The 25693-nt window shown below is 40.1% G+C and overlaps 1 protein-coding gene across 2 annotated transcripts in view; it reads left to right on the plus strand.

Annotated features, from left to right (window-relative positions):
- The window catches only part of LOC110961271 (semaphorin-6D-like), a 284544-nt gene that overhangs the window by 225367 nt on the left and 33484 nt on the right, over nt 1-25693 (plus strand). For both annotated transcript variants that reach the window (XM_051956008.1, XM_051956007.1), the window contains exons 19-20: nt 4204-4262; nt 8308-8361. In XM_051956008.1, coding sequence (XP_051811968.1) covers nt 4204-4262; nt 8308-8361 — 113 coding nt within the window. The remainder of the gene's footprint in view (nt 1-4203; nt 4263-8307; nt 8362-25693) is intronic.

Consider the following 25693-nt stretch of genomic DNA (forward strand, 5'->3'; position numbering starts at 1 on the left):
CAAGTTTACCAGCCAGTTTGGACTGCACAGTCATGATTGTAGAATCACAGCACTTCATCTGCCGAGGAGCAAAACAAAGGCAAAGATAAGATAAGATAAGATCATCTTTATTACTCCCCATGTCAGGGAAAATTTCCCATGTTACAGCATACAGTAAGAGCAACAATATAGTTATAATCATAATAATATTTACAATATGCACAAGAGTGAAGGATGGAAAAAGTGGCTTATTGAATAATGTAGAGTGCAAGAAAATTCAAATAGTGCAAGAACTGTGCAGATTATGTGATAAAGGATGATGTGATAAAGTCCAGTTTATGTTAACATCAGCCGGTGATGCTGATGTTATAAAGTCTTATAGCAGGTGGAATGAATGACTTGCGATAGCGCTCCTTCTTGCAGGGTGGATGTCTCAGTCTGCTGCTGAAGAAGCTACTTAAAGACTCCACAGTGTCATGCAGTGGGTGAGAGGGATTGTCCATGATGGATGTGAGCTTTGCCAACATCCTCCTCTCACTAACCTCCTCTATGGAGTCCAGGGAACAGTCCAGGACAGAACTGTCTGTTCAGTCTCTTTCTGTCCCTTTCAGTGCTCCCTGCTCCTCAGCAGACCGCTGCATAGAAAACAGCAGACTCTACCACAGAGTCATAGAATGTCCGGAGTCCTGCACACTCCAAAGGACCTCAGTCTCCTCAGCAGGTGGAGACGACTTTGGCCCTTCTTGTACAGGACCTCTGTGTTTTGTGACCAGTCCAGTTTGTTGTTGAGGTGAACACCCAGGTATTTGTATGAGTCCACTATCTCAATGTCCAAACCCTGGATATTCACCGGTGCAGTCTGAGGTGTCCTCCTCTTGTGGAAGTCGATGATCATCTCCTTCGTCTTACTGGTGTTGAGCTGCAGATGGTTTCGCTCACACCAGTCGACAAAGTCAGAGATGACCGTCCTGTTCTCCCGCTCGTCCCCATCAGACACACACCCAGCAATGGCTGTATCATCCGAGAATTTCTGGAGGTGACAGCTCGCCGAGTTGTAGTGGAAGTCCGATGTGTACAGGATGAAGAGAAAGGGAGAGAGCACTGCCCCCATGCTGCTGACTACTAAGCCGCATGTACTGTGGTCTATAGGTGAGGTAGTCGATGGTCCAAGCAGCCAGGTAGACCAGCTGAGTTGTGACTGAGAGCTATTATTGCAGATAGATGGAGAAAAAAAGCATTTTCAGAAATAAGAGGAACAGAAGTAAAAACAGGCAGCAAATAAATTAATAGAAAAGAGAAAGCATTTCATTTAGAGATGGCAAAGTGAATCTGTAATTAACAGATAAAAGACCAAAAGAAGCTGAGGCTATGAATAAAACTGATTAACGTTGAATCGGAAAAGGTCAGTAGAAGATGAACAGGTGAAATTATTTTTCAGTTTTATTAAAGAAGAACAGAAACTCTTAAATAAATGGGCTTTTTTTTTACTTAATCATTCAGGTGGAAAATGTTTTTGCCAATACATGCAGGACTGAACGTGATAAAAAGAGCTGGAAACACTGTGCCAGATAAATAGGGATGTGGGCTCAGCGTGATCAGACTGATGAATGGTTCTGTCATAGATCACAGCAGTTTGAAAAACAAAGCATCTTTTCATTCTCTGAAATGTTTCTGGGAAAATATTTGGCCACCTCCAGGAACATCATGCCAGCTCCAACTTCCTGGTGACGGTTTGTGAGTCTAGGTTGGTTCATTGGAACGTCGCCAAAAGCTCCATCTTTTGTTTTTTCGATGGAAAAATGAGTCACGAACAGCTCTGGCTGACACTGAAGAAATAAGAAGGTGCCAGAACAACTCAAAATAACTATTGAAAGACTTCTAATTTTGCTTGTGGGTGTTTTTGTCCTCGAACGGTGATGTTGGTCCATCTGTCTTTCAATTCCTTTAAAGGCAAATGGTGAGGAACTACTGTGAAGAAGCATGTTTAAATTATTTGCTTTTAAACCATGTCACAACCAAGACCAGGTAGACAGAGAGCAAGATTTTCAAGATCAAGACAGGGCAAGACTGAATCAGGACCAGTGTGATTCCTAAATGGCTTGACACATAATTATTGCAATTCACTATTCAGACTATTACCCTGAAACATAGTTTATATACAGATACCTGATACAAGGTGCAATCTTAATGTTTAGTGACTGGGGCCATTAACTTAGCAAACTACAGATGACTCCAGAGTGATCCTAAGAATATGACTGGGGGCATTTCCTGTTGTTGCAAGTATTGCAACAACAGGAAAAAATGGCCACAAAAAGCCTCTGTCAAGTGTTCTACTGAGGTGTAGAGTCACTGTCCTACTACGAGTGCATCTCAAGCAATTACAAAGTCATGAATAAGTTCTCTTTTTTATAAATTTAATTCAAGAAGTTAGTCTTTGATATGTTCTACATGCATTACATGTGGAGTGAAATAGTTCAAGCCTTTTTTATTATTAAATTTCATCATCGTGTTTTATAGCGCATACAAAAAAGAATACCACTGTCTCAAATCATTGGAGAATTTCTTTATATTTCCTCACAATGAAATGCTGTTATATTTCAGGATATGTTTTTGAAACATTTTATTGGAAAATATTGAACTTTTTCACAAAATTCTAGTTGTTGAAGATGAACTTGTTTGCTGGTGTGAAGTCAGTAAGTCTCATTGAAGCCTCTGTCACGATGTAGCTAAACTCTTATAATAGTCTGTTCTTGCCAACACGGACATTCCTTCCTGTTTTGTTTGCTACAGTATTAAACAGTGCCTACTGGTCTAAACAGGTACCATAGCTAATATGCAATACTTAAAATCTGTATTCTCTAAGAAAATGGTAAATGTATCAGCCAATACTAAATATTAAATAACTCAGATAGGGACATCCCCATTGATAACTGCCTTTTTGGGCAGCATTTCACTGCTTCAAGTGCTCCTGCAACACTTGTAATGTTCCCTGGAAGTCCTGTAATGCAAACAAGTCAAGCCTCATCAGTAATAAGCATTGAAATTCCTGTCATTCCCACCTCAGCACCTCCTGCTATCCCCACCACCCTTATCCCCGCTTTTACCCAACCGGTCAAGTCAGCTGGCTGCCTTCCCTGAGCCTGATTCTGTCTGAGATTTCTTTTCTCCCCTCCCTATCCCAGGGTTTTTTGATTCCTTCCCACTGTCACTCATAGGGAATCCAAAGGCAACTTCGGATTGTTGTTTTTCTCTATTCTGTTTGTATTTTGCACTGTACCTTAGTATGCTAAGTGCTTTCAGATGGCATATTCTGTGAATCTGTGCTATAAAAATATAGTAAAACTGAACTGAATTGAAACGACTAACTGATTGTGTTGCTGTGTCCAGAAAACCCATGTCCACGTCATGCCTATCTCATGACATGTTCTTTAGCAGCACTGGCAGAGCAAACATTAACTTTAAACATCAGTGAAAGTCAGTATGCCCCGGAAATGTTTGACATCAAAATAGCACTGCAGCAGTTACTTACTTCTCCATTTTTTGATTAGTTGTTTAGTTTTTAAAATGCCAGAAAATGGTGAAAATTGTTAATCACTGTTACCTAAAGCCCAAAATAACGTCCTCACAGCAGTAAAAATCCATTTCCAGCTCCTCGGCTTACCCTAGACTGTTTTAGTGCAGTCATTTTGTGTGGCGCAGCGGTGAAATCCTGATTTGTTGCCCCTTTAAACATTGATTTGAAGGTCAGATCAGCGGCAGCAGAGACAGTAAACAGCAGGGACACAAACCCAGAGGAAAGTAAATGGCTTCATTTACTGCAGCAGGATCTGCAGCGCCTCAGTGAGTCTAAGTGTGTGTTTCACGGTCGCCTCTCGTCACCGTCTGTCTCCTGATTGGACGAGTGTCACCCTTCTTTCTCTTAATTGAGAAACAAACAATGCTGAACACACTGGCTGCTTCTCCTCAGTCAACCTCTGAAAATCGCCTGGCCTTCAGACTCAATGACGAGCTGGAGATGAACTATGTGACAAAATCTAATTAAGCGTTATCGCAGCTCGTTATCTGGTCACCGTGGATATTCATCACTGATTAAACTCCCAGGCAACAGTAACCCACGGCAACCAACATGCTAGTGCGTCTGGGCTTGTTTTGCAATTGATGCTTTATTCTTTTGTTTTGTTTAAATTCCTCCCCGTCATTCCTTTTCTGTCCGTCTCTCTGCAGGGCGGGGTTTGAGCAAGATATTGAGGGCGACCACTCGTTTCACCCCGACAGCTGCCACGGTAAGATAAACCCGACATTTTACAGCCACAGTAATGATGATAACAGGTGTACTATGAGGTGTAAACAGTATAAAAGTGAGTAGACTGTGAAACTGCAGCACCAGGTGTGGTTCCATGGGCAGGCTTATTCCGGTTTGGATCAAATCTGCGGAAAGAAATCTGGTTCTGAATTACCTGGTTGCTGACTGTTGCATGAAACAACACCAGAAACGTGTTTTTCCATCTAAATGCCATTGTTATGTCATTCTCTGGAACCGTGTTGCAGCCTGAGCAAAGTGTCCTCATCCCTTGATAATTCCTGCAGCTCCTTCTGGGGAATCCTGAGGCATTACCAGGCCAGAAGGGATCTAATATCCCTCCAGCATTGTCTAGGTCGAGCTGAAGATTTACTTCCAGTTAATATGCACTTGAAGAGCCCATTTTCTGCACATTTACAGATCCATATTTTCTGCAAAAAAACTTCAGTGAAGGATGGACATAGTGAAAGATACATACATCCACTGAGAAGTACCTGTTCAACTCTTTCTTCCTACTACAAAGGCATATTTAATCTGTGGAGGCAAAACAATTATAGCTAATGAGATTTTCTATGTGTCCAGACTTTCAGGACACTCTGTAGAAGTAGAAATGACTCAAAAATATCTTGTTTTCAGTGTGGCACAGTTATAAGATAAGATGAACTTTATTGATCCAACAATGGTGAAATTCACTTGTTACAGCAGCTGGATACAGATGAGGCATGAAAGAAGCAGGACACAAAACTGCAAAGGTTCAATAAGGAATAAAGATGTAATAATAATAATAACAAAATTCTCATCGAGAGTATACCAGGCATGATGACTCTACATGTGGATTTGTACATGTATGACTTAATGAATTTACATATGTACAGGTTTGACATGGAGGATAATGTACTCACAATTCTGTTATTGCAGTAAAAGAATATGTTATTGGGTGAAAGACCAGTGTAAAATAATCCCATAAATCTTTAAAACAGATTTTTTTTTTCATTATTTGTTTTACCTACATTGGAGAAATAAAACTTGAATCGTCATGCTCAACATTTTTTCAAGTCCCTACAGGTGTTACTGAGGAATAATTGTGGCTACACATACTACAAATTTAACTACTTACATTTTGACCACCTCTACAAACTCATTGTTTTCACCTTACTGTGTTCATCAGCTCTATGAAGATGTTTCACCATGCTGAATCCATCCTCCAGTAATCTTTCCCTCTGTATGCTGTTTTTGAGCAATGATGCATTTATTCTTTTGATCCACTATGTATTATTTTCCTTTTATTCTCACTTGTCATCACCTCTGCATAAACACAGCCTGCAGTTCACTTAAAACCTTTGTAGGGCTGGACCCAAATATCCCGAATATCCGAATATTCGTTCGCTACGGCGGTGTCCGGATATTAATTTTGGTATCCGAATATTCGCCCCCCCCTGTTGGACGTTACCGGGCGGAATGAATATTCAGCGTTACTGTCTTCCCTCCACCTTCGGCCCACATCGGCTCATATCGGCTCATCCCGTCGTGTGATCACATAAACATATACACATGTCTATGTGATCACCCCCTCCTCCCCCAGACGAAAATAGGAATATTCGGAGCTCATCTCCTTCCTTCGCCTTCGGCCCAGTTCGGCTCATCTCGTAGTGTTCGGCTCATTTCGGCTCCTCCATTCGTGTTTGTTACCACCACCTGAATGGCCGGGTGGCTGCCGGTTCTGACGTCACACTTCACTTCGTTGCATAAACGCAAGACAAGATGTCGAAGACCTCCGCTGTTTGGGAATTCTTCAGTTTAACTGAAGACAAAATGAAGGCAGTGTGCAAAATTTGCATCCAGGAGACCAGACGAATGGATCCAAATATACTGGCTACATCGGAGTCAATCGTGAGCCACGGAACAACAAATTTGTAATTTTTTCAGCAGAATCTGGTGCAATTTTTTTTTATTTTTGATGAAATTTTGAATGAGGCGTGTGGAATAAAGTGATAAAGTGACAGTTTTTAAAGCTTTGATTTGCTTTTTTATCCTGAAACTTTACTTTAGCCATGTTCAAGAACCATCGGAAAGTTGCAAATCTTACAATTCTTTCTGTTTTCTTATATTATACTTGCCTGCAGTGCTTTATTTCAGCTCCAGATCTTCGAGTTTAGACAGAGGGATGGAGCTCTAATGAGGAGATAATGGTGGACTAAGAAGAAGCTGCTTGTTCTTTGTTGTTGTTTTCTGTGAGAGAGAATAACACTCTTTGGGGAGTTTTCAAACCTTTTAAATGCCCAAAAAAGCAGCTATATAGAGTAAAACACTGAAGAAAAAGAGAAACATAAAAATCAGAACATAGGCTCCTTAACTCTTTCATTGCGGCAAGATTAAATTTCGTACATATGTGACTCCAGAAGTTTTTTTTTCTGACCCCACTGTTTGTCTTTGTGCTTTAAAGTAACCTTGAAGAAAATGTATTCATGCATCCCAGTTTCTAGAGTTGTATCTGCCGGTGTCTGTTCAGGCAGTTTGCTGTATACTGATGTATAAACAGCCACAGATGCTGCAGGTATCAGTGAACACCTTGCAGAGTTGGTGCTGATGCAGTTTCTCATCTAATCTGTTGTGTTTAGTGCACACAAACGCCTCCTGCTAGGTAACTTAAGTGTCCTGCTACAACTTCTCCAAGTCTGGGGAGATTTGTCGCCTTAAGGACAAACTCAGGGAACAAATGTCCCTTTTGTTGTTGGTAGATAACCAGATACAAAAGCGAAACCAGCACGAAGAAACTCTGACAACAAAAACGAACCACCTGCCAGCAGCAGTGGTGATGATTGCTGTGAGTCGGAGGAAAGCAGCGTTAGATAACCACATTACACCTGCAAAAGTGGGGGCATGTTGATAAATGAAGGAGGACGTATTCAGATTCAGAAAGTAGCACCGCTGCAACATAAAAATACTCTGCTGCGAGTTAAAGGTTATTACTACTGATGGATTAATGTGGGGGCAGCAGTGAAGCTGCAGAATACTTGCTGAGACGCACTGCTGTCGGCTTCTTTCACTGCTGGTTATCTTTTTCACAATCAGAACTCCTGTCAATGTAAACACACTCTTTAATATATATCAGTCGGACACAACATTAAAACCACCTGCACCTGGTGCCAAAATAGTTCTGATCATTGTTACATATACATGGGAGCTCTATGGGTGCCCTTTTATGTCTGGTCCTGGGACATCAGTAGTGGATTCCTTAGGTCCACTGAGTTCCTGGGTGGGGCCTCTATGGATCGGATGATCCTTATGATCTACTCCAGATTTAATCTAAGTATAGATGTTTTTGATTTAGACCTGTTCAAAAGTGGTCCAGATGCAAAAAAAAAAAAAAGGACTAATATCTCAGTGTTGTTACATTTTAACGCAGAGTAATGGTTTTATAGAGTCTTTCGCTTTAGTACGACAATCTGTTACAGAACTAGCTCACCTAAGGTTACTGGCTTTTGATCTGGACCTTGCCTAAACATGTCCAGATGCAAAAAGCACACTAAAATATCCATGTTTTCCATTCTAACACAAAAAACAGTGGTTTTCCATATCAAAAACAATGTTTTATAGAATCTTTAGTGTTTGTAGGTCATTCTATTCAAGATTTGACCCACTTAAGCTCTCTAGCTTGTGATCTGGACCTGGTCTAAAGTAGTTCAGATGCAAAAAAGAAGCACTAAAATCTCCATGCTTTTACATTCTAACAATGTAAACACAAAAATAACTGCTTCCCAAATCAAAAATGATGTTTTATAGAATCTTGAGCCTTTGTAGGTCAATCTATTCCAGATTTGACCCACTTAAGCTCACTAGCTTTTTATCCGGACCTGGTTCAATGTGGTATGGATTTAAAAAACAAACAAAGCAAAAAACAGAATAACAAATAGTGTAACAGTTTTGCAAATCAGAAAATTTGCCTGTCAGTGGTTTTAATGTTATGGCTGATCGGTGTACATTTTGAGTAGCAAAATGTAATTTTAGTTTTGCTTTCTTTCTTGCAGCTGACGTGCTGGCGACGACAAGGAACCAGGAGTCTGCAGCCGATTCGGCGTACGGTAAGAAACTCATTCTGTACATGTTTGGTTCAGCTTGAGCCACAGAGAATCATGGGAGAGAGAGAGAGACCATGAGGTGAGGTGTTTCCAGGACAAGACAGGCAAAAAATACATCGTTATGAGCAGGATTTTTGAAAAGCTGGAGTCAGATGGTAGATTGTGATCTTCAAATGTTGTTGTGAACTCAAAAAGCAGTAAAACCCTCGTTGAGGATTCCATATTTCTGCAGACTGCACCTGGTTTTCTTGCAGTGAATCTACAAACATTCCTTCCTTTCTCAAAAGAACATGAGGGAAGTTTGCTGCACTGGCTCAGGCAGAGATGGCTTTTGTTGTGTTTCTTGCTTTTGGTTTTTGATTTGTATTCATTTATGTTGACATTTTGAATAATGCAACTTTTGTTTGCTTCTTGTTTTGACTTTCCCTTAGCTTTGTTTGGCCTTATTGTCCTGCTTCCTGTTGCTATGTGGTCTTTTGGGTCCTCTCCTTTTGATTTGTGTATCAGAACACTGTTTTAACCCTAAGCAGTGTTTTCTGTTTCTGTCACATTCTTACTCGCTGGGAGCTCAAGATCTGCACCTCAGTGAAAACAACACAACCATGACTAGAAGTAGAGGAAACTCAAACATGTTTTCTGTGCAGTATGACACACTTAAAATGTCATAAATCATTTTTAAAAAGTTTAATATGTTTGATTTTTGATTTTACGAAGATTGAGAAAAAATCTGGACTCAACATTTTTCTGCTTTAGATATTTTTGTATTTATATTTTTAATTTCTTTATCTGCTCTGCAGAAACAGCCTGCAGTTCAGCCAAAAAGCCTCCAGAAAGTATTGCAGAATGTTTGTTTTTTTACAGAATCTCTTGGAAACCTTTAACTTTTAGTAAATCAGAATAAATACATTTTTGATGAAATATTAATTTAAGCTAAGATTTGGTGAAGTTTGCTGATTGAACTGCACGTCATTCATTCTGGATCAGATAAATGGTGTAATTTTGGCAAATTTGTAACTATAACATGCTTTGTCAAATGCAGTAAAGGAGCAAATTACCATTTTTAAAAAATATGTAGAGATTTTTGATGTGGACATTATTTACAGTTTTGGCATTTTCTTATCTGCAGAGAACACAGGGAAAATCTGTTAAATATATTTTTTAAAATTTAAATTGCATTTTCCTTCTTTAATATGCATTTTGTTTAGTTCATAGAACTAATATCTGTGTTGTTTGTTTGTTTGCTTATTTAAATCCAGTAAAATAATATTTTTTTTTAAAAAAAGGAATATAATTTTACATTCAAAACATTGTGAAAGACAAAATTACCATTTATGAAAATCCAGGCATTTGATCTGGATATTATGTACAGTTTGGGTCTGTTTTTTTATTGTTTAATATGTAAATTAATATTTTTTTCTGTGATTTTACTACATATTATCTGCAATTGAACAAAACAGGGAAAATTTCTAAAATAAATCAGTTGTGCAAAGAATGACAGTTCTACTTTTTGCTGGAATGGATGAGTGGCTTCATAGGGTACATGTGTGTTGCATCATAGTGTTTTTAAGTCGCTTCTCTACACAACCTTGTTCTTATCTGTTAGCTCCAGTCTGCTAGATTCATTTTCATACCGTCTCTGGCAGATGAAAGTGCAGCAGATTTATGAAAAACCGGCAAATGATAAGTTTCCCTGAAGATGCAAATAAAATGAGAGGTGAAGGCAGAAACTCGAGGTCCGACTCAGCAGGAAAGAGGCCATCCTGACTCGACCCCTCGGCTAACCAGCCGAGACTCCACCGGAAGAAATCCCGTTATTAGCGCTCGATTGACTCGTGTTGATGTACAGTAGCTCCTCGCTCGGTTTGACATCATTACCCTCCACTAGATTACCATTCAGCAGATCAAAGTGGCGCCTCGCTGAGCTGCCTGCTCTGTATTCACGGCTGCCGCTCGCCTGCTACCTGGCTGTCAGGAGTCCTGCTTGTAAACCAGCCGAGGTATTGTCATTCACAGAGCGGCAGCAGACCCACGCAGTGAATCCCATTAAGGCTCCGTAAGCTGCATTACTGTGATTAAAGCCGGAGAGGGGCGACAGACGTTTCTGATATGTGGGCTACTTGACACGAGCCGAGTTCGTCTTTCAGGAACACTTGAAGCGAGCTGAAGAGGCAGCAACACGTCAGCAGTTACAAGCAGTGATGCAGAGGAGGAAGGTGAACAGATCAGCTTTACCTCGCCAAGAAACGAATCAGATAAATGCTCCGTTGTTCTTCTTCAGCCACACATTGTTAGAGTTAATCCAGCTCTGAACGATGTCCTCGATCAGCCTTTTCAAAGTCGATCTGTGCCTCTGTTTGACTGTTTTTTTTGTTTGTTTCGTTTTTTTTTTTGTTCCACTCTGCTGGGAACTTGTTGCAGGTTTCTAGCTGAGCAGCTCTGATGCTATCAGAGGCTGCAGCTCCTAAACTAAATACCCTGAAGTCCACGGGAGCTTTTTTAAAGAGCAGTGAATGTCAGAGCCGGAGTCCTCGGAGCTTAGAGAGCGGCTCGTTTTGTATTCTGCCACTTACCTTAATTGCATATACCTGGCATCGAAATGAGGCCCCCGTTTACTGACTGGAATGAGAAGTACCTGCTTAAGAAAGAAGACAGGAGTCCAGCTCTGAGAGCCAAAGAGCACAAAAACTGGAGTTTAGTGAAAACTGGTGAACTGCTGGGTCCAATGCATTTATATTTGGGTTTGAATTGAAAAAAAATAATCCAGAAATTAGGATCAAAAATCTCCAAAATCATGTGACTCAAATCATGACTCTCAGTAAATTAATTTCCTGCAGAGCCAGTTTCTGTTTTTTTTTTTTTTTTTTTTGCACCTGTCACATTTTAACTCACTTTGAGATTGATGATTACTGAGATCACGAATATTTATTGATTTTAGGAGCAAATTATTTTAATCACATTTTGATATTTTACTCAACAGCTAAGCTACATTCCTGCTAATTGTAAAAATCTGCACCTGGATAAGACTTCAAAAAATCTTCACCTGAATCCAGAGCATCTCCTACAGGCTAAATGCAAAGTAAATTGTCACTGAAATGCCTCATCTGCTCATTGACAGACAATTCGCAGATGTTCCCTAAACGCCTCACATGCAGGATACAGTCGATGCTAGCTGTGCACAGAGAAACTTCTAGTCTCCATTCAGTTACTGCAGCAATTGTGAGACCAAAAGTGAGCTTAAAAAGAGTGAAACTAGGTGTTCTAATGTCAGAATTACCCAAATTGAAAGCAAATAATTTGATCCTTTGTTGTATTTCCTAAAGCATCGCAATTGATTGTGTTTATGTAATTTTGAGAAGCCCAAATCACAGCTAATACTCTGTTAACTGTGCAGCTTTAGAGTTTCTTTTTGCATTCATATCTTCCTTTTTAGTGATTCTTTCCTGTTTCTTGCTCATTTTGGAGCCTGCATGTCAACAAACTTTTTTCAAAAATAAACATTTTTTCCAAAAATCTATACCCGAAGAGCCTTAAATCGGAATTAAACATCAATGGACTTATCCTGTAGATAAGTGATGGAAAGTAAGTTTCCTTTTTCTCTCAAGCAGCAGAAACAGTTGTAGTGCTTTAAATACATTTGTCCCACTGCACTTAAAAAGTAATCCACCAATACTGTATCTATATAAATTACCTTAACGCAGTACACTTTGAAGCTGAAATAGTTCGAAATCTGTCCCTGAGGAAGCAGAGAGGATGTTGGGAGTCGCCCTGATGAGCAACATCTGGAGCTGCACCAGTAAAAGCCAGTAAAAGACTCACTGATTGCACCTTTAATGTGTTTTTGAGATTGCACTTATCCCGCTGTAATGTTCACTTTGCTTTCCGAAATTTGCACATTCAAACACTCAGCCAGAGGACCGGAGGAATATTAACACGCTCCCACACAAGCCGAGCTCAGGTGTGTTCGTAGCAGCGCCGCAGCTTCACCTCGACCTCGAATTTGCCTCCTTAATCACTGGAACAGCAGCAGGATGTGGGAGCCTGCAGTCGCTCACACACCGGGTTATAAAACAATGACTTCCAGCCTGAATTTTGCCTTTTATAAATACGCCTTTGCCGGCTGAGCTGCTCCTCGCTGTGCGGTGATTAGCCTCGACTGACTGACATGATTACAGGCATGGCAGATGTAAAGCAGCGGGGAGACTTGAGCGATGCAGGCGGATTAATTTTTAGACTTTTACGGGATTCATCGCTCGACTCGCACTAATTGTGTCGTGATTAACCGTGTCATTTAAGTTTTAGATTTTATTGACGCCCATGGGGATTACCCAGGGAGTTAATGGCACCGTGGCACAATAAAAAAGCAGCCTCGGCACACAGTCGGTACCGCTGCTCATTCTTCACGCTTTCATTGTGAAACTCTGGTTCAAACATGCAGCGATTAAGCCGCCGCTGAATGCTGCTGCTGTTATACAGTAGGACTGACAGCAGGCACTTCCTTCGTAATGGCGTCGGAGGTATTAACGTCATGGTGTTGGGTAGCGGGGCATGAAGGACTCGGAACACAATGAATGACTGATGTTTTAGCCCGTGTGCTCCCGTATTCATCCACCGCGCTATGCTAGAGTGGCTGTCGTTACTGTAATGACATCGTTTGGCGGGGAGCTATTCCCGTAATGACGTTTTCGCTGCAAATTGGTTATTTAATGTACTGCGAGGGAGGCCCCCGCGGGTTTAGTTTTGGCTCTGAATGGACATAAATTGGCCATTATGCTGCAGTGTGCTATTACAGGGTAGTTTTTTATTAGATGAGAGTTGACATTGTGCAGAATAAGTTCTGCAAATGCAAATTATGATGGTTCTTGGATGACATGAGCGCTGTCTGCACGCTGTCTGTCTGTGACCTTTACATTACTTACTGTAATGCTGCTGATCCAGGAAATGAAGTTTATTCTGCTGCCGAGCTCCTGAGTGTCTGGTTTAATAATGAACAATTAAAATGGGCTTTGTGTCCTTAAAGTCGACTTCTCGGGAAGTTGAGACTGACAGACGGAGTTTACCGGGTTTTCACGGACCTGTTTCCAGAAACTTCAGACATCTCCATTTGTTCGTTGGTGCTAGCTTAAAACCCAGAAGTATGTGGACACCCTCTAAGTTCCAAGCAGTTACTGAGCGTTTTTTCTCCCGTCACAGTTTTACACACTGTGGTCTCATTTTTCACTACAATATAAAATCCTGCTCCTCTATGGACAGAGAACAACCATGGATAGAAGTAGAGGGAACACAGAAATGGTGTTTGTGCAGTATGACACATAATGCATTAAATCACAAAATATAGATAAAACAAAAATAGTTTGTTTTTGCCAAAATTAAAATAAATCTTGAATCAACACGTGGAACATTTTTCCAAGTGCCCATAAGCATGACCAATACTGAATATAAAGTCCTGCACCTCTATGGAAACAGCACAACTATGACTAGAAGTAGAGAGAACTCAGAAATGTCTTAAACTAACTATAATGCCATAAATCATGCCCCTAAACAAGTACCAAGTGCTGAATTTCTGTGGTTATTTAAATTGAAAAAAAATTAAAACCAAAAGTTCATTTAAAAAATGGTGGCTCTACATACTATAATTATTTATATAGAAATGTTTTCCAAGTTGTATTTTTAATTATTTCTTTAATTGGCTCTGCTATATGTAAACACTGCCTGCAGTTCAGTCAAAGTTTGAAATAGTTCTTGTATAGAGGATCTGGTGAATGAAAATGGTTAAGGAAAATTTAAGCAATAAAATATGTGCTTATACAATATCTGAAATATATCATTTTAATCTTAGATTTGGTTAAATTTTCCAATGGAACAGCACGGACACTGCAAGAACTGTCGTAAACCGTCGTAAAGTTGAAAATCTGATCATTCTGTCCGTTTTTACAGTTTCTGGTTTTGATGAATGTTGGTGACTGTTGATAACTGATGGATTCATAGTTTTTAGAGAATCTAGTTCATATGCAATTTTTTAAAAATATTTTTTCTAAATGGTACATGTAGAGTAAGGTCATATTGATTAAATATCACCATTTTAAGCCTAGATTAGGTTAATTTTTAATTAGAGAACCAGAAGTTGCACAGGATTAGTTCAAAGACCATCAGAAAGTGTGATAACTGATGATTATTTGTATTTTCATCACTTGCAGTTCTGTCACAGATAACTTCAGATTTTTTCAAAGTTTTTTAAATTCTTGGCCAATTTTTAACGATTTACAGTCGAGGTCAAAAGTTTACATACACTTGTAAAGAACATCATGTCATGGCTCTCTTGAGTTTCCAGTTATTTCTACAACTCTGATTTTTCTCTGATAGAGTGATTGGAACAGATACTTCTTTGTCACAAAAAGCATTCATGAAGTTTGGTTCTTTTATGACTTTATTATGGGTTAACAGAAAAAGTGACCAAATCTGCTGGGTCAAAAATATACATACAGCAACATGAATTACCAATTTTGGTGACTTAGAAAGTTGTGTCAATGAAATGAGCTTCATAGCATTGCCTCTTAACTTCTTGTGAGTGATTATGAGTGACTACAGCTGATTACTTCTCTGAGGCCATTTAAATAGGGCTCAGTGGATACAAATGCCCACAAACGCTACAATAGGAAAGTCAAAGGAGCTCAGCACAGATCTGAAAAAGCGAATCATTGACTTGAACAAGTCAGGAAAGTCACTTGGAGCCGTTTCAAAGCAGCTGCAGGTCCCAAGAGCAACAGTGCAAACAATTGTAAGTATAAAGTGCATGGCACTGTTTTGTCACTGCCACAATCAGGAAGAAAATGCAAGCTATCACCTGCTGCTGAGAGAAAATTAGTCAGGAGCGTTAAGAGTCAACCAAGAACCACCAAAAAGCAGATCTGCCAAGAATTAGAAGCTGCTGGAACACAGGTGTCAGTGTCCATGGTCAAGCTTGTTTTGCATTGCCGTGGACTGAGAGGCTGCCGTGCAAGAAGGAAGTCCTTGCTCCAAAAGCGAAAAAAACCAAGTCCAATCCACCGATGCTCCAATTCACAACTACGAGAACTTTCCTGTTTCCTGTTTCCTGAAAAATTTCCTGTTGAAGGCTTGGTCCTTGATACAACCTTCAGAAAGCTGTTGAGTCACTGGAGGGACCTATTCAATATTAAGCAGCTGGTTTAAATGTTGTGGCTGAGGGTGTAATGTTGCACTTTTAGTTGCATTGAAATAAATTTCCAAGAAACAATGAAAGTCAATCAATCTTAGCTCACAGAATCACTTGTTTTGTGTAGGAAGGTTTGATTTCCGGTGTTTTTTATAAGCAGAAAAGCCTTGCAATCATTTGACTTCATGCTCTGTTTAAATTATTATTCACGAAGCAGGAATAAAACAGCATGAATTAATCGATTTCTTTTTCCCAAATACCTGCTGAGCTGTTTACTGTTAACCTCCCATATTCCCTCCAGCTCCACCAAGGACGCCAGCATCCTCTGCTGCTCCGAGAACAGCAGCGTCTACATCATGTCAGCTATTAGGAGAGGCAGCTTTTTGTTATCCGACGACGTTTAATGAGCCTGTAAGAGGCTGTAAAAAAAACCACAGTGAACCTGCAGAGGACCCTGTAATCCTTCAACCTGTTTAAAACCATGAAAAAAAGCAGCAGAGTGATGCGTCAAAGATCAAAGTTTCACATCAAACGCTCTCTGTGAACTTCTCCATTTGCTGCTCTTTAATGCGAGTTCGTCCCACTGACAGAATCACATTTTAAACACTTTGCAGACATTTGCAGCAGTTTAATTTGAAGGAAACTCTTCGTGAGCGTGAAGGGCAAAGTCGGAGCGCTTTTCTGATTAACCTTTTCTCGTTTTCCGTCTGTTTTTTCGGCTGCCGTCCGATACCGAGCTGCTCCTCTGCGGCAGTTTGGAGGATTTCTGTCGCCTCCAGGGAGACGATGGCGTGACTCACATCACGTTCGACACAACAGCTTCCTCTGTTTTTAATGACATGAAAGTGAGGCGCTGACATTTAAAGGATACTTAAGAGCTCAAATGCTGCTTAATTGAAGCGTTAAGAGTCTTATCAGTCAACAGCAACAGTCAGCGTGACATTTATTTCAAGGTTCCTACACGATGGCTCATAATCACGTTCTGTGATCCTCTGATTTTTCATCCAGCGCCATCTTCAGGTCAGCATTTTACAGCATACACAGAGAGTGAAGATGATAAACATAATACCTGCATGTTAGCATTCAGCTCTCCATGCTTTTTTTTTCAAATTAACGTTCTTAACTCCAAGCAGTGTCTAGCCATTTTTACATTTTGTGGGCTCAATTTTCACTGAAACATAAAATTCTGCACTTCTATGGAAACAGCAAATCGATGACTAGAGGTAGAAAGAAATGAAAAATGGGTCTTTTGTTCAGTTAAAAATGCAATAAAAAATGAACAAAAATATCATTTCTGTGGAAATATCCATCCATTCTTTATACACCGCTTTATCCTCACTAGGGTCGCGGGGGGTGCTGGACCCTATCCCAGCTGACTCGGGCGAAGGCAGGGGACACCCTGGACAGGTCACCAGTCTGTCACAGGGCTACATATACAGACAAACAATCACACTCACATTCACACCTACGGGCAATTTAGAGTAATCAATTAACGTCAGCATATTTTTGGACTGTGGGAGGAAGCCGGAGTACCCGGAGAAAACCCACGCATGCACAGGGAGAACATGCAAACTCCATGCAGAAAGATCCCAGCCCCATCCCGGGATTTGAACCGGGGGTCTTCTTGCTGCAAGGCAAAAGTGCTAACCAATACTCCACTGTGCAGCCCCCAAGGAAGGTCCAACCAGTTATTAGGTTTAGGGGGACAATTACTTTTTCACAGGGGAGATTTAGGTTTAAAAGAAAATCATCATTCATAAACTACATTTTGTGTTTTATTTCTGTCTAATATTAAATAAATATAAATATTAGGGTGAAGATGCGGAACACTTAAGTGTGAGAAATGCACAAAAATGTGTCCTGAGGTCACATTCGCATCCTGTTAGCGATCACTCCCAGCATGCCGAGCTCACACGGCCTCCGTCAGTCCTGCAGCTCCGCGGGAAGTTGTTCCTCTGAACACACACTTTTCTCATAAAAACACAGCCGCCGCTGCGCACACACATACACACACATTTACACCTACACACTCGCTGTAAAGCCGCATTTCCTGCCCGAGACCTTGAGATCCAGAGTTGATGACGGAGCAGAAATGTCAGCTCTGAGGCATCGTGCGTGTGTGCGTGTGTGTGAGAAGAGAGGCAGCAGCTCAGTGAAGGAGGTCAGGACGTCTCCATTAGATCCTCTTCTCTGCTGGAGGAAGGAAGAAAACCAAAAAGAGGTGAATGTCCTTTTCACCTGGCTCGCTCCTAAAGAGCTGAATCCCAAAATGCCACATCTCCATTTTAAAAAGGGAGGCTGCGTGCTGAGAGCAGCTCTGCATCAAAGCTCACCGCCTCAGTCCAGACGTTTTAGGGCTTTTTCTTTCATGCAACATCTCTCACTTGATTTAATATCATATCTGTGTAATTTTTCTTTTCACTCTTTCTATTAAGACATGAACCCTGATATTTTTTTCACCTTTATCTAAAAAAAATGATTTTAAAATACTTAATCAGGGTTTTGAAATGTTTTTAGTATTGCGTGTGGCCTAAACAAACATAAACCCACATTTCTTGCCCCGTTTTACCAGTTTGGTTTCGCATGTTTGTTGTATTGATTGTCATTTCACCACAGCTGCATTTCTAGTTTCTAGTACAGTGCTGCACATGATGACATGAAACGGTATTTTCTCAGGCTTTAGTTAAAAAAAAGAGAGAAAAAAAAGTGTGTTAATTGAATGCAAAACAAATGAAATTAAATGCATTAACCCCCTGAACGCCCAAACCTCTTGACGGGTTTGAAAAACATGTTGTTCTTTTTTAAAATGATCAAAATTACAACATCAATCAGAGCCAGAAACTGTAAAAACACAGTAGAGTCATCAGATTTTCAGCTTTCCAACAGCTTTGAAATGTTTGTCAGTGACATTCTATTCCACTGACCAGTGTAACAAAATTTAAGATTAAATAGAATATATTTCAGATGTTATATAAGCAGATATATCATCATTTAAATCTTTGGTCACTTTTTTCTGAATGTTTCATTTGCAAATTTTACATTAATGTACTATTTTCATTATCCAGATTCTTTAAAAAAAAAAAAAAAGGCAGTTTATTGACAAAAATTCCAAGACCTTTTGGCTGAACTGCAGGCAGTGTTTACATAAATCAGATAAGAGATGAGTCTGGAAAACAAATGCAAATGTAAGTAGTAAAATAACTATAGTTTGTACAGCCACCATTTTTTCTCATACTTGTAACACCTTTTGAGTCCAGGTATTAATTAAATACACAATAAAAGAAATGCAGCTTCAAATTTTTCAAGGATTTATGGTGTTCTAACCGTGTCATACACTTCATTGAGTTCTCTTTACTTCTAGTCATGGTTGTTCTGTTTCCATAGCGGTGCTGGACTTTATATTGCAGTAAAAAATGATCCCACAGTGATTAAAAATGTGATTAAAAACACCCAGAAACTGCTTGGATTTCTGAACTTTCACATAGGTTTGATGCCGCACCTTTAGTATTCTCTGCAGGCTTTGTACAACCTCCACCTACCACAGCAGCACTGTCTGCAAGTCATTAAGAAAATCAACCTTTCCCTTATTACAATCAACTATTTTTCAACCATATAGTATATATAATTAAAAAAATCACCGCCCTCCTTTGATAATCAGCACCAGAATGAACTTTTGAACCTCTAATAACACAGACTGCACTGTACATGGAGTCCAATCCGCTATTCTGTCATTATCTTGTCTTTAAATTAAGAAACTTCTGCTTTACAGTCCTCCGTGCTCGCTTTAATCTAAAGTTTTGACCTGCATTAGGAGGCAAATTTCATTGTATTGTCGCAGCGCAGGAAGGCATTAATTAATGCACTCTTTATCTCCGTTGTGGAAATCAACAGGCTCGCTCTCAGCTCTCAGCTCTCCATATGAGACGATATCCTAATTACAGTGTGTGTGTGTAACAACGAGACAAAGAGTGTGATTATTCCGTACGAGTGTTTCTGATGTGCTTCCGCGTGCAACGGAAAGAACAAGAGCGTGTGTGCGTCACGCAGAAGTGTTGTTAAGTGCGTGTGATCATGTGTTTGCCAATTGCTGTGTGTGTGTGTTGTGTGTGTGTGTGAGCAGGCAAAAGAGCCATCATAGCGTATTAAAGTGCTTTTTAATGAGCTGGAGCTCTTACAAATGGACTGAGTGTGTTGTGCGGCTCATACCGAACAGGCGGGGATGAGAGGTGTTAGGAAGCAGCCAAAAGCGGTTGTATTGACGCTAATTGTCTTCATCCTCTCCCGGCGCCAAGCAAAATGAGGCGAAGACTAAAAGCAGCCTCGCTGGATGGATTTCAGCCGGCCGTTTGTTGCTAACGAGCATCCAGCCTGCATTAGGTGATGACAGGGAGATTTCAATTATAAATAACGGAACAGACAGTACACATATTTTACAGTACATGTGTATTTTTACCAGGAAGTCGCATGTTCTACCAGTTTTTGCAGCTCCACCTAGAGGTGTGCACACTACCACTCAAAATTTTGGAGTCACTTAGAAATGTCCATATTTTTTGAAAGAAAAGCATTTTTTTCAGTGAAGATAACATTAAAATAATCAGAAATACAATGTAGACATTGTTAATGGGATAAATGACTTTTAGCTGGAAACGGCTGATTTTTAATGGAATATCTACATAGGTGGACAGAGGCCCATTTCCAGCAACCATCACTGCTGTGTTCTGATGCTACACTGTGTTAGATAATCGTGTTGACAGACTAATTGATGATTAAAAAACCCTTGTGCAGTTATGTTAGCACATGAATAAAAATGTGAGTTTTCATGGAAAACATGAAATTGTCTGGGTGACCCCAAACTTTTGAACAGCAGTCTACGTACGAGTTGTACAAAATGGTCTGAAAGTTGGACCAGTTGTTAGAGTAGAATAGAATAGAAATACTTTCTTAATCTCTGAGGAGAAATGTGATTGTTACAGCAGAAAGAGTACAGTTCCCACCACCATAAATACAGACAAATCAGCAAAAATGTGCAGTAAATAAAAAAACAATAAGAAAAATATAAAATGCAACATTTCCTATGTAAAGAATCTATAAAATGCCAATGTATTCAAGTGTTTTATGTGTCATTACAGTATGAAATCATACCTTTTACTGAATGTCATTTTCTTCTACAGTTAACAGTAGTTTACGTTTGCTGTGTGTCGGGTTGGGCAACCTGTTCAGATCAAATGATCTCACCTTTTCAAGCAGAATCCATGATCTGTGATTTGATTACACTGAACTCTCCAAACGGATATAGTTGAACTCTTGTGATCACATGATTAGTTGCTCGTGTTGTCTGATTACAAAGCAGGTCATGTCAACTCAAGGCTAAAAACCCAAATTGCCTTAAAGTTCTGACAGAACTTGATAGGAATTAGTCATTCATATCTCAGTCCAGATGCTGCTGAACAGTCTCCTGGTCAGTCTTGTGTTTCCATTTAGGTGCAGGACTTTATATTGCAGTGAAAAATGAGCCCACAATGACTAGAAAATGTGATTTAAACAATCAAAACAGCACAGAAACTGCTTGGAGTTCACACGGTTCAAGTCACAATCTGTGCACCATTCTGTCTTCAAATGTGTGTTGCTAACGCTAAGTTTGAATAATGTTAGCTGGTGGGCTAAATTGTTAGCTTATCTGGTTTGGCTGAACCACATTGTCATTGTACTACACATGGGTAAAAATGTTCTAGTTTATTTGCCTTTCTTAAAACCAATCACAGTCATTTTGGACGGCGCTGAGCCCAGGGGCAGCAACTGTGCCCCTTCAAAATAGTGTCAGGGAAATTATTTTAGTAAAACACCTTGCACACAGGTGGAAAAGACCTCTGAGCTTGCATTGTAATAAAGGGGATCTTTATAAACTTGAAAAAATGTAGTCATTAAAATAATTCACAGAAAAGACCAATCACAATCCAAATCCTGGATGGGGTGGCATGGCTCAGTGGGTAGAGTGGCCGTCTTGTAACCGGAGGGTTGCCGTTTCGATCCTGGCCTGGAGAGCTCATGTCAAGATGTCCCTGAGCAAGACACCGAACCCCTAACTGCTCCTGATGGGTCGTGGTTAGCACCTTGCATGGCAGCTTCTGCCATCAGTGGGTGAATGTGTAAAGCATTTTGGGTATCGTTTCAGGTATAGTAAAGCGCTATATAAATATAGAGCATTTACCAAATCTTCAGGAAAATTTAGAATTTTTTAAGTGTGTATGTTGCTGCTTGAAGGTTGTTGTTTTCTTGGCTAAAGGGGATTTTGAAATTATTAAACCTCATTTAATTTAATGTAACTTAATAATAATAATTCATTTTTATTTTAAATTTAACCAATGAACCTATGCACCATTTCTTTAAACCAATCGCAGTCATTTTGGAAGGTGTTAAGTCCAGGATGCAGTAACTGTGCCCCCTTCAAAGTAGTGTCAGTGGATTATTTTGGCAAAGCATCGTGCGCACAGGGAAGTGAATGTTATCATAATTAACTGAAACAACCAAGCCTGTTTTTGTGGTACCCAAATCTTTGGCAAAGTTGACCATTTTCAGCATGTAGGTTTCTGCTTGGAGGTTGTTGGTTCCTGGTTTAAAGGAGGGGTTTCAGAATGGTATAGCAGCAGACTTATACACACAGTCTACATCCAGACAGTCAGACTTGTGAGTGAAATAACAATGTTTGGGGACATCATTGACAAGTGCTCTTGTGTTGTAGTGCTGGTGGCAGTCATCAGGCATTCCACCAGTAAACACATTGTTCAGTTAATCAGCGCTTGTGTGTGTGACTGTCTGATAGTTTTCCTTAATGTCAGCTGAATGTTTTCCTTCCCTGCTGCTGTGATGGCAGCTGATGTAACTGAAGCGTGCGCACAGACATACACACACACGCGCGCGCACACACACACACACACTTTGAGCTGATTTGAGTCTAGCCTTGCTGATTGCTTTTCTTGCTGTTTGTGTACATGTGGTTGGATGAGTGGCCACTTGTGCGTATAGTTTTATTAGTCATGTTGTGCAGACATAAATGAGTGTACATAGCAGATTACCAGGACTTTACCGTTCCTGTTATGATGAGGGTTTTAGAAGTACCCTGTTTTAGTTGTATGCATGAAAACATTATATCCTGAGTTCATAAACCTGGATAAGCCTGCAAACAGATGATGCTACCTTGATTACTTTACATCTTGCCCTGGTTTTTGACTGATACCGACCATCTGCAGAGGTATTGGTTTAGGCAACTTGAAAACAGAAAAACGATCCAAGCTCATTGCTAACAGTACTGGTATTAAAAGTAGTTCAACTGTGTCAGCAGCTGACCATAGGGATCCACCAGTCATGGGAAAATATTCTGTCTATTCAAGGTCACTGACCTTCATCATGAAAACCCTATGCCACCTGAGTATTTTGTCCTACATGGTGGCGCTGACAATCTAACACAAGTCAAAATGAAGGACATGGTAAATATTTTCCATCTGCCTCCTCTCCTGTTGTTGGCAACAAGGCGGATAACTCAAATATGCTGCAAAATGGGACACATTGAAGTAGCTTCAGTCAAATTGTTTTAAAAGTCCCGTATTTTGCCCCTTTTTCGGAAATTATTTTAAGTCTCACATGCCCCCGGAATGTGTCTTTTTAGCTCAAAATACCGCAAGGTGGTTTATTTCACTATCACGGTTTAACTCCTGGTTTTAGTCCTGTTCTTTCAGTGCTAAAGTCTCACATGTCCCCAGAGTATGTCTTTTCAGCTCAAAATACTACAAAGATTTCACTATAACTGTACAACTCCTGTAGTTTACATGTTCTCCCTGTGCATGCATGGGTTTTCTCCGGGCACTCCGGCTTCCTCCCACAGTCCAAAAATATGCTGAGGTTAATTGATTACTCTAAATTGCCCGTAGGTATGAATATGAGTGTGATTGTTTGTCTGCATATGTAGCCCTGCGACAGACTGGTGACCTGTCCTGGGTGTCCCCTGCCTTCGCCCGAGTCAGCTGGGATAGGCTCCAGCACCCCCCGCAACCCTAATGAGGATAAAGCGGTGTATAGAGAATGGATGGATGGATGCATGTACAGCTCCTGGTTTTAGTCTTGTTCTAAACAGGTTGTTTCAGTGTCTGTAGCTGTAAATGCAAATAAGCAGCTACATTCCCTTCAGGAAGAAAACTCTTTCTGCATCTGTGCGGCAGCTGACACAGACGTAAGTTAATTTGTGAGACCAGGACTTTCTATGATTTCCAATATTTTCTCTGAGCGATCATTTTACATGGAATTGTCAGTACTGCATCTGTTTTGAGTTTGTCAGACAACACTGCAGTTATGAAATTTTAATGGTGCAAAGCAGCAGCTTGGAAATGGCTCTAAAGTGACTGCTGGTTAAGTTGTAGCCTTAATGAGTCATTCTTTCAAAATCTTGACAACAGAAACTGATAACAAATGAATCAGAGCAGATTTTTTGTAAATTCAGCTGTTTTAAAATACAGTATGTGCGAGCACAGAGAGCAGGACAGAAGTAAACACATGTAAACACCACAACAAAGACATGAAAACACAGGTAAAGACTTAGGTCCAGCTAAAGTTCAGTTAGTTAGCTTCAGAAAATACAGTGAAGTCAGTGTAATGTCCTCAAAAAACAATGAAAACATCTCTCTAAGTGTGTATGTGTCTCTTTTATGTTTGTGTACACAAACATTAGTTCAAAACCATCAATTTGAGGACAGTTTGTCTGTTCCCCACAACTTGAACAGGCGTTTTGAGGGTTGAGACATGTTTTTTTAGTTCAAATTTAGGCCACAGTTCAGTTCCTCGGGACTTCATTAGTCTGCGGGCGTTCTCACAAAGGTGCAACCGCCTGTGTGAGTTTGAGTGTGAACATTTTCTCTGCTGTCTCTTTGCTGACCTTGCCTCATCAGTCTTGATTGACTCAGCTAATCAAGAGTCCGTATTTCCTTTGACTCACATGTACGCGCACACACACACACACATGCACACATACACGCACACACACACGCAGTGAGACGCCCACATTGATTGACCTGGTCGATAAAAACACAACATGGTGCTCGGTAGGAATCAATCAACAACAAGGAAGCACACAGTTGGAGGCGTTTCACACTATCAGATGTCTGAGTGTGTGTGTGTGTGGCTCTGACAGAAAGAGTGAATTATTGTTATTATACATAATATGTACGTGAATAAGCGAGCAGTGTTTGTTGTGGTGTAGAAGCAACACCTCTAATGACTGAACCAGAAACTTTCCTCCCACATTATATATAGCTGGTTTCTGTCCAGATGTCAGAGAATCCAGGACAAAGAAACTGATGAGTTATCAGAGTGATGCAGTAACTCTGTGCAGCTTCTTCAACTCTCCACTGAGGTTGCCAGGAGACGCTGCACAGGAGGACTGAGCGGATGGATATGCTGCTGCTCAATACGAAATAGTTCCAGCACGTAATTCCACAAATTCCACATTTCTCTTTGTATCCAGGTTAAATAAATGAGTTACAACTTAATTATCTGCATGCTTTAGCAGTGTTTCTACGGAGTCAGGCTAGTTATTTATGGATCATTCCACCTGAGTTCTCCAAACTAAAGTATCTCATAATTGTTCCTCACTGATTCCTTGCTCATGGAGAAAAAACTTTGGATTGTTGGGTTCTCTGTTCTTTGTTTGAAGTCCATAAGGTCTTTTTCTTACTATGTGAAGTGCTGTGAGATGAATTGGTGGCATATAAGTAAAACTGAATTGAATTGAATTGAGTATGTAATTAAGTAAAACATGTAAAATTTTGGTGTCATGGGTAACATTAATTAGCCTAGCTTGGCATAAAGAAAGAAAAAAGAGAAGGGTCTCAATTCACTGAATGGCACCTCACCTTTTTCAGTTTGACAGATTTTTTTTAAAGTGCTGAATGTTGATTGTGTTGTCGATTTTTGTATTGTTTTCTATGGAGCAATGTTTGAAGTGTCATAACTTGAGAAATTACCATCATACAACTAGTTTGTATTAATCTACCAAGGCATGGTTGTACATATGAAGCTCACATGTGCATATCAGTGAGCCTGAAAAATTTCAGGACTCCAGCTACATTATTTCCCAAGTTATGGCACTTCAAACATTGATCCACAGATGCAAAAATC

Source organism: Acanthochromis polyacanthus, chromosome 11 (genome assembly GCF_021347895.1).
Source record: "Acanthochromis polyacanthus isolate Apoly-LR-REF ecotype Palm Island chromosome 11, KAUST_Apoly_ChrSc, whole genome shotgun sequence".
NCBI classification, from domain to species: Eukaryota; Metazoa; Chordata; class Actinopteri; family Pomacentridae; genus Acanthochromis; species Acanthochromis polyacanthus.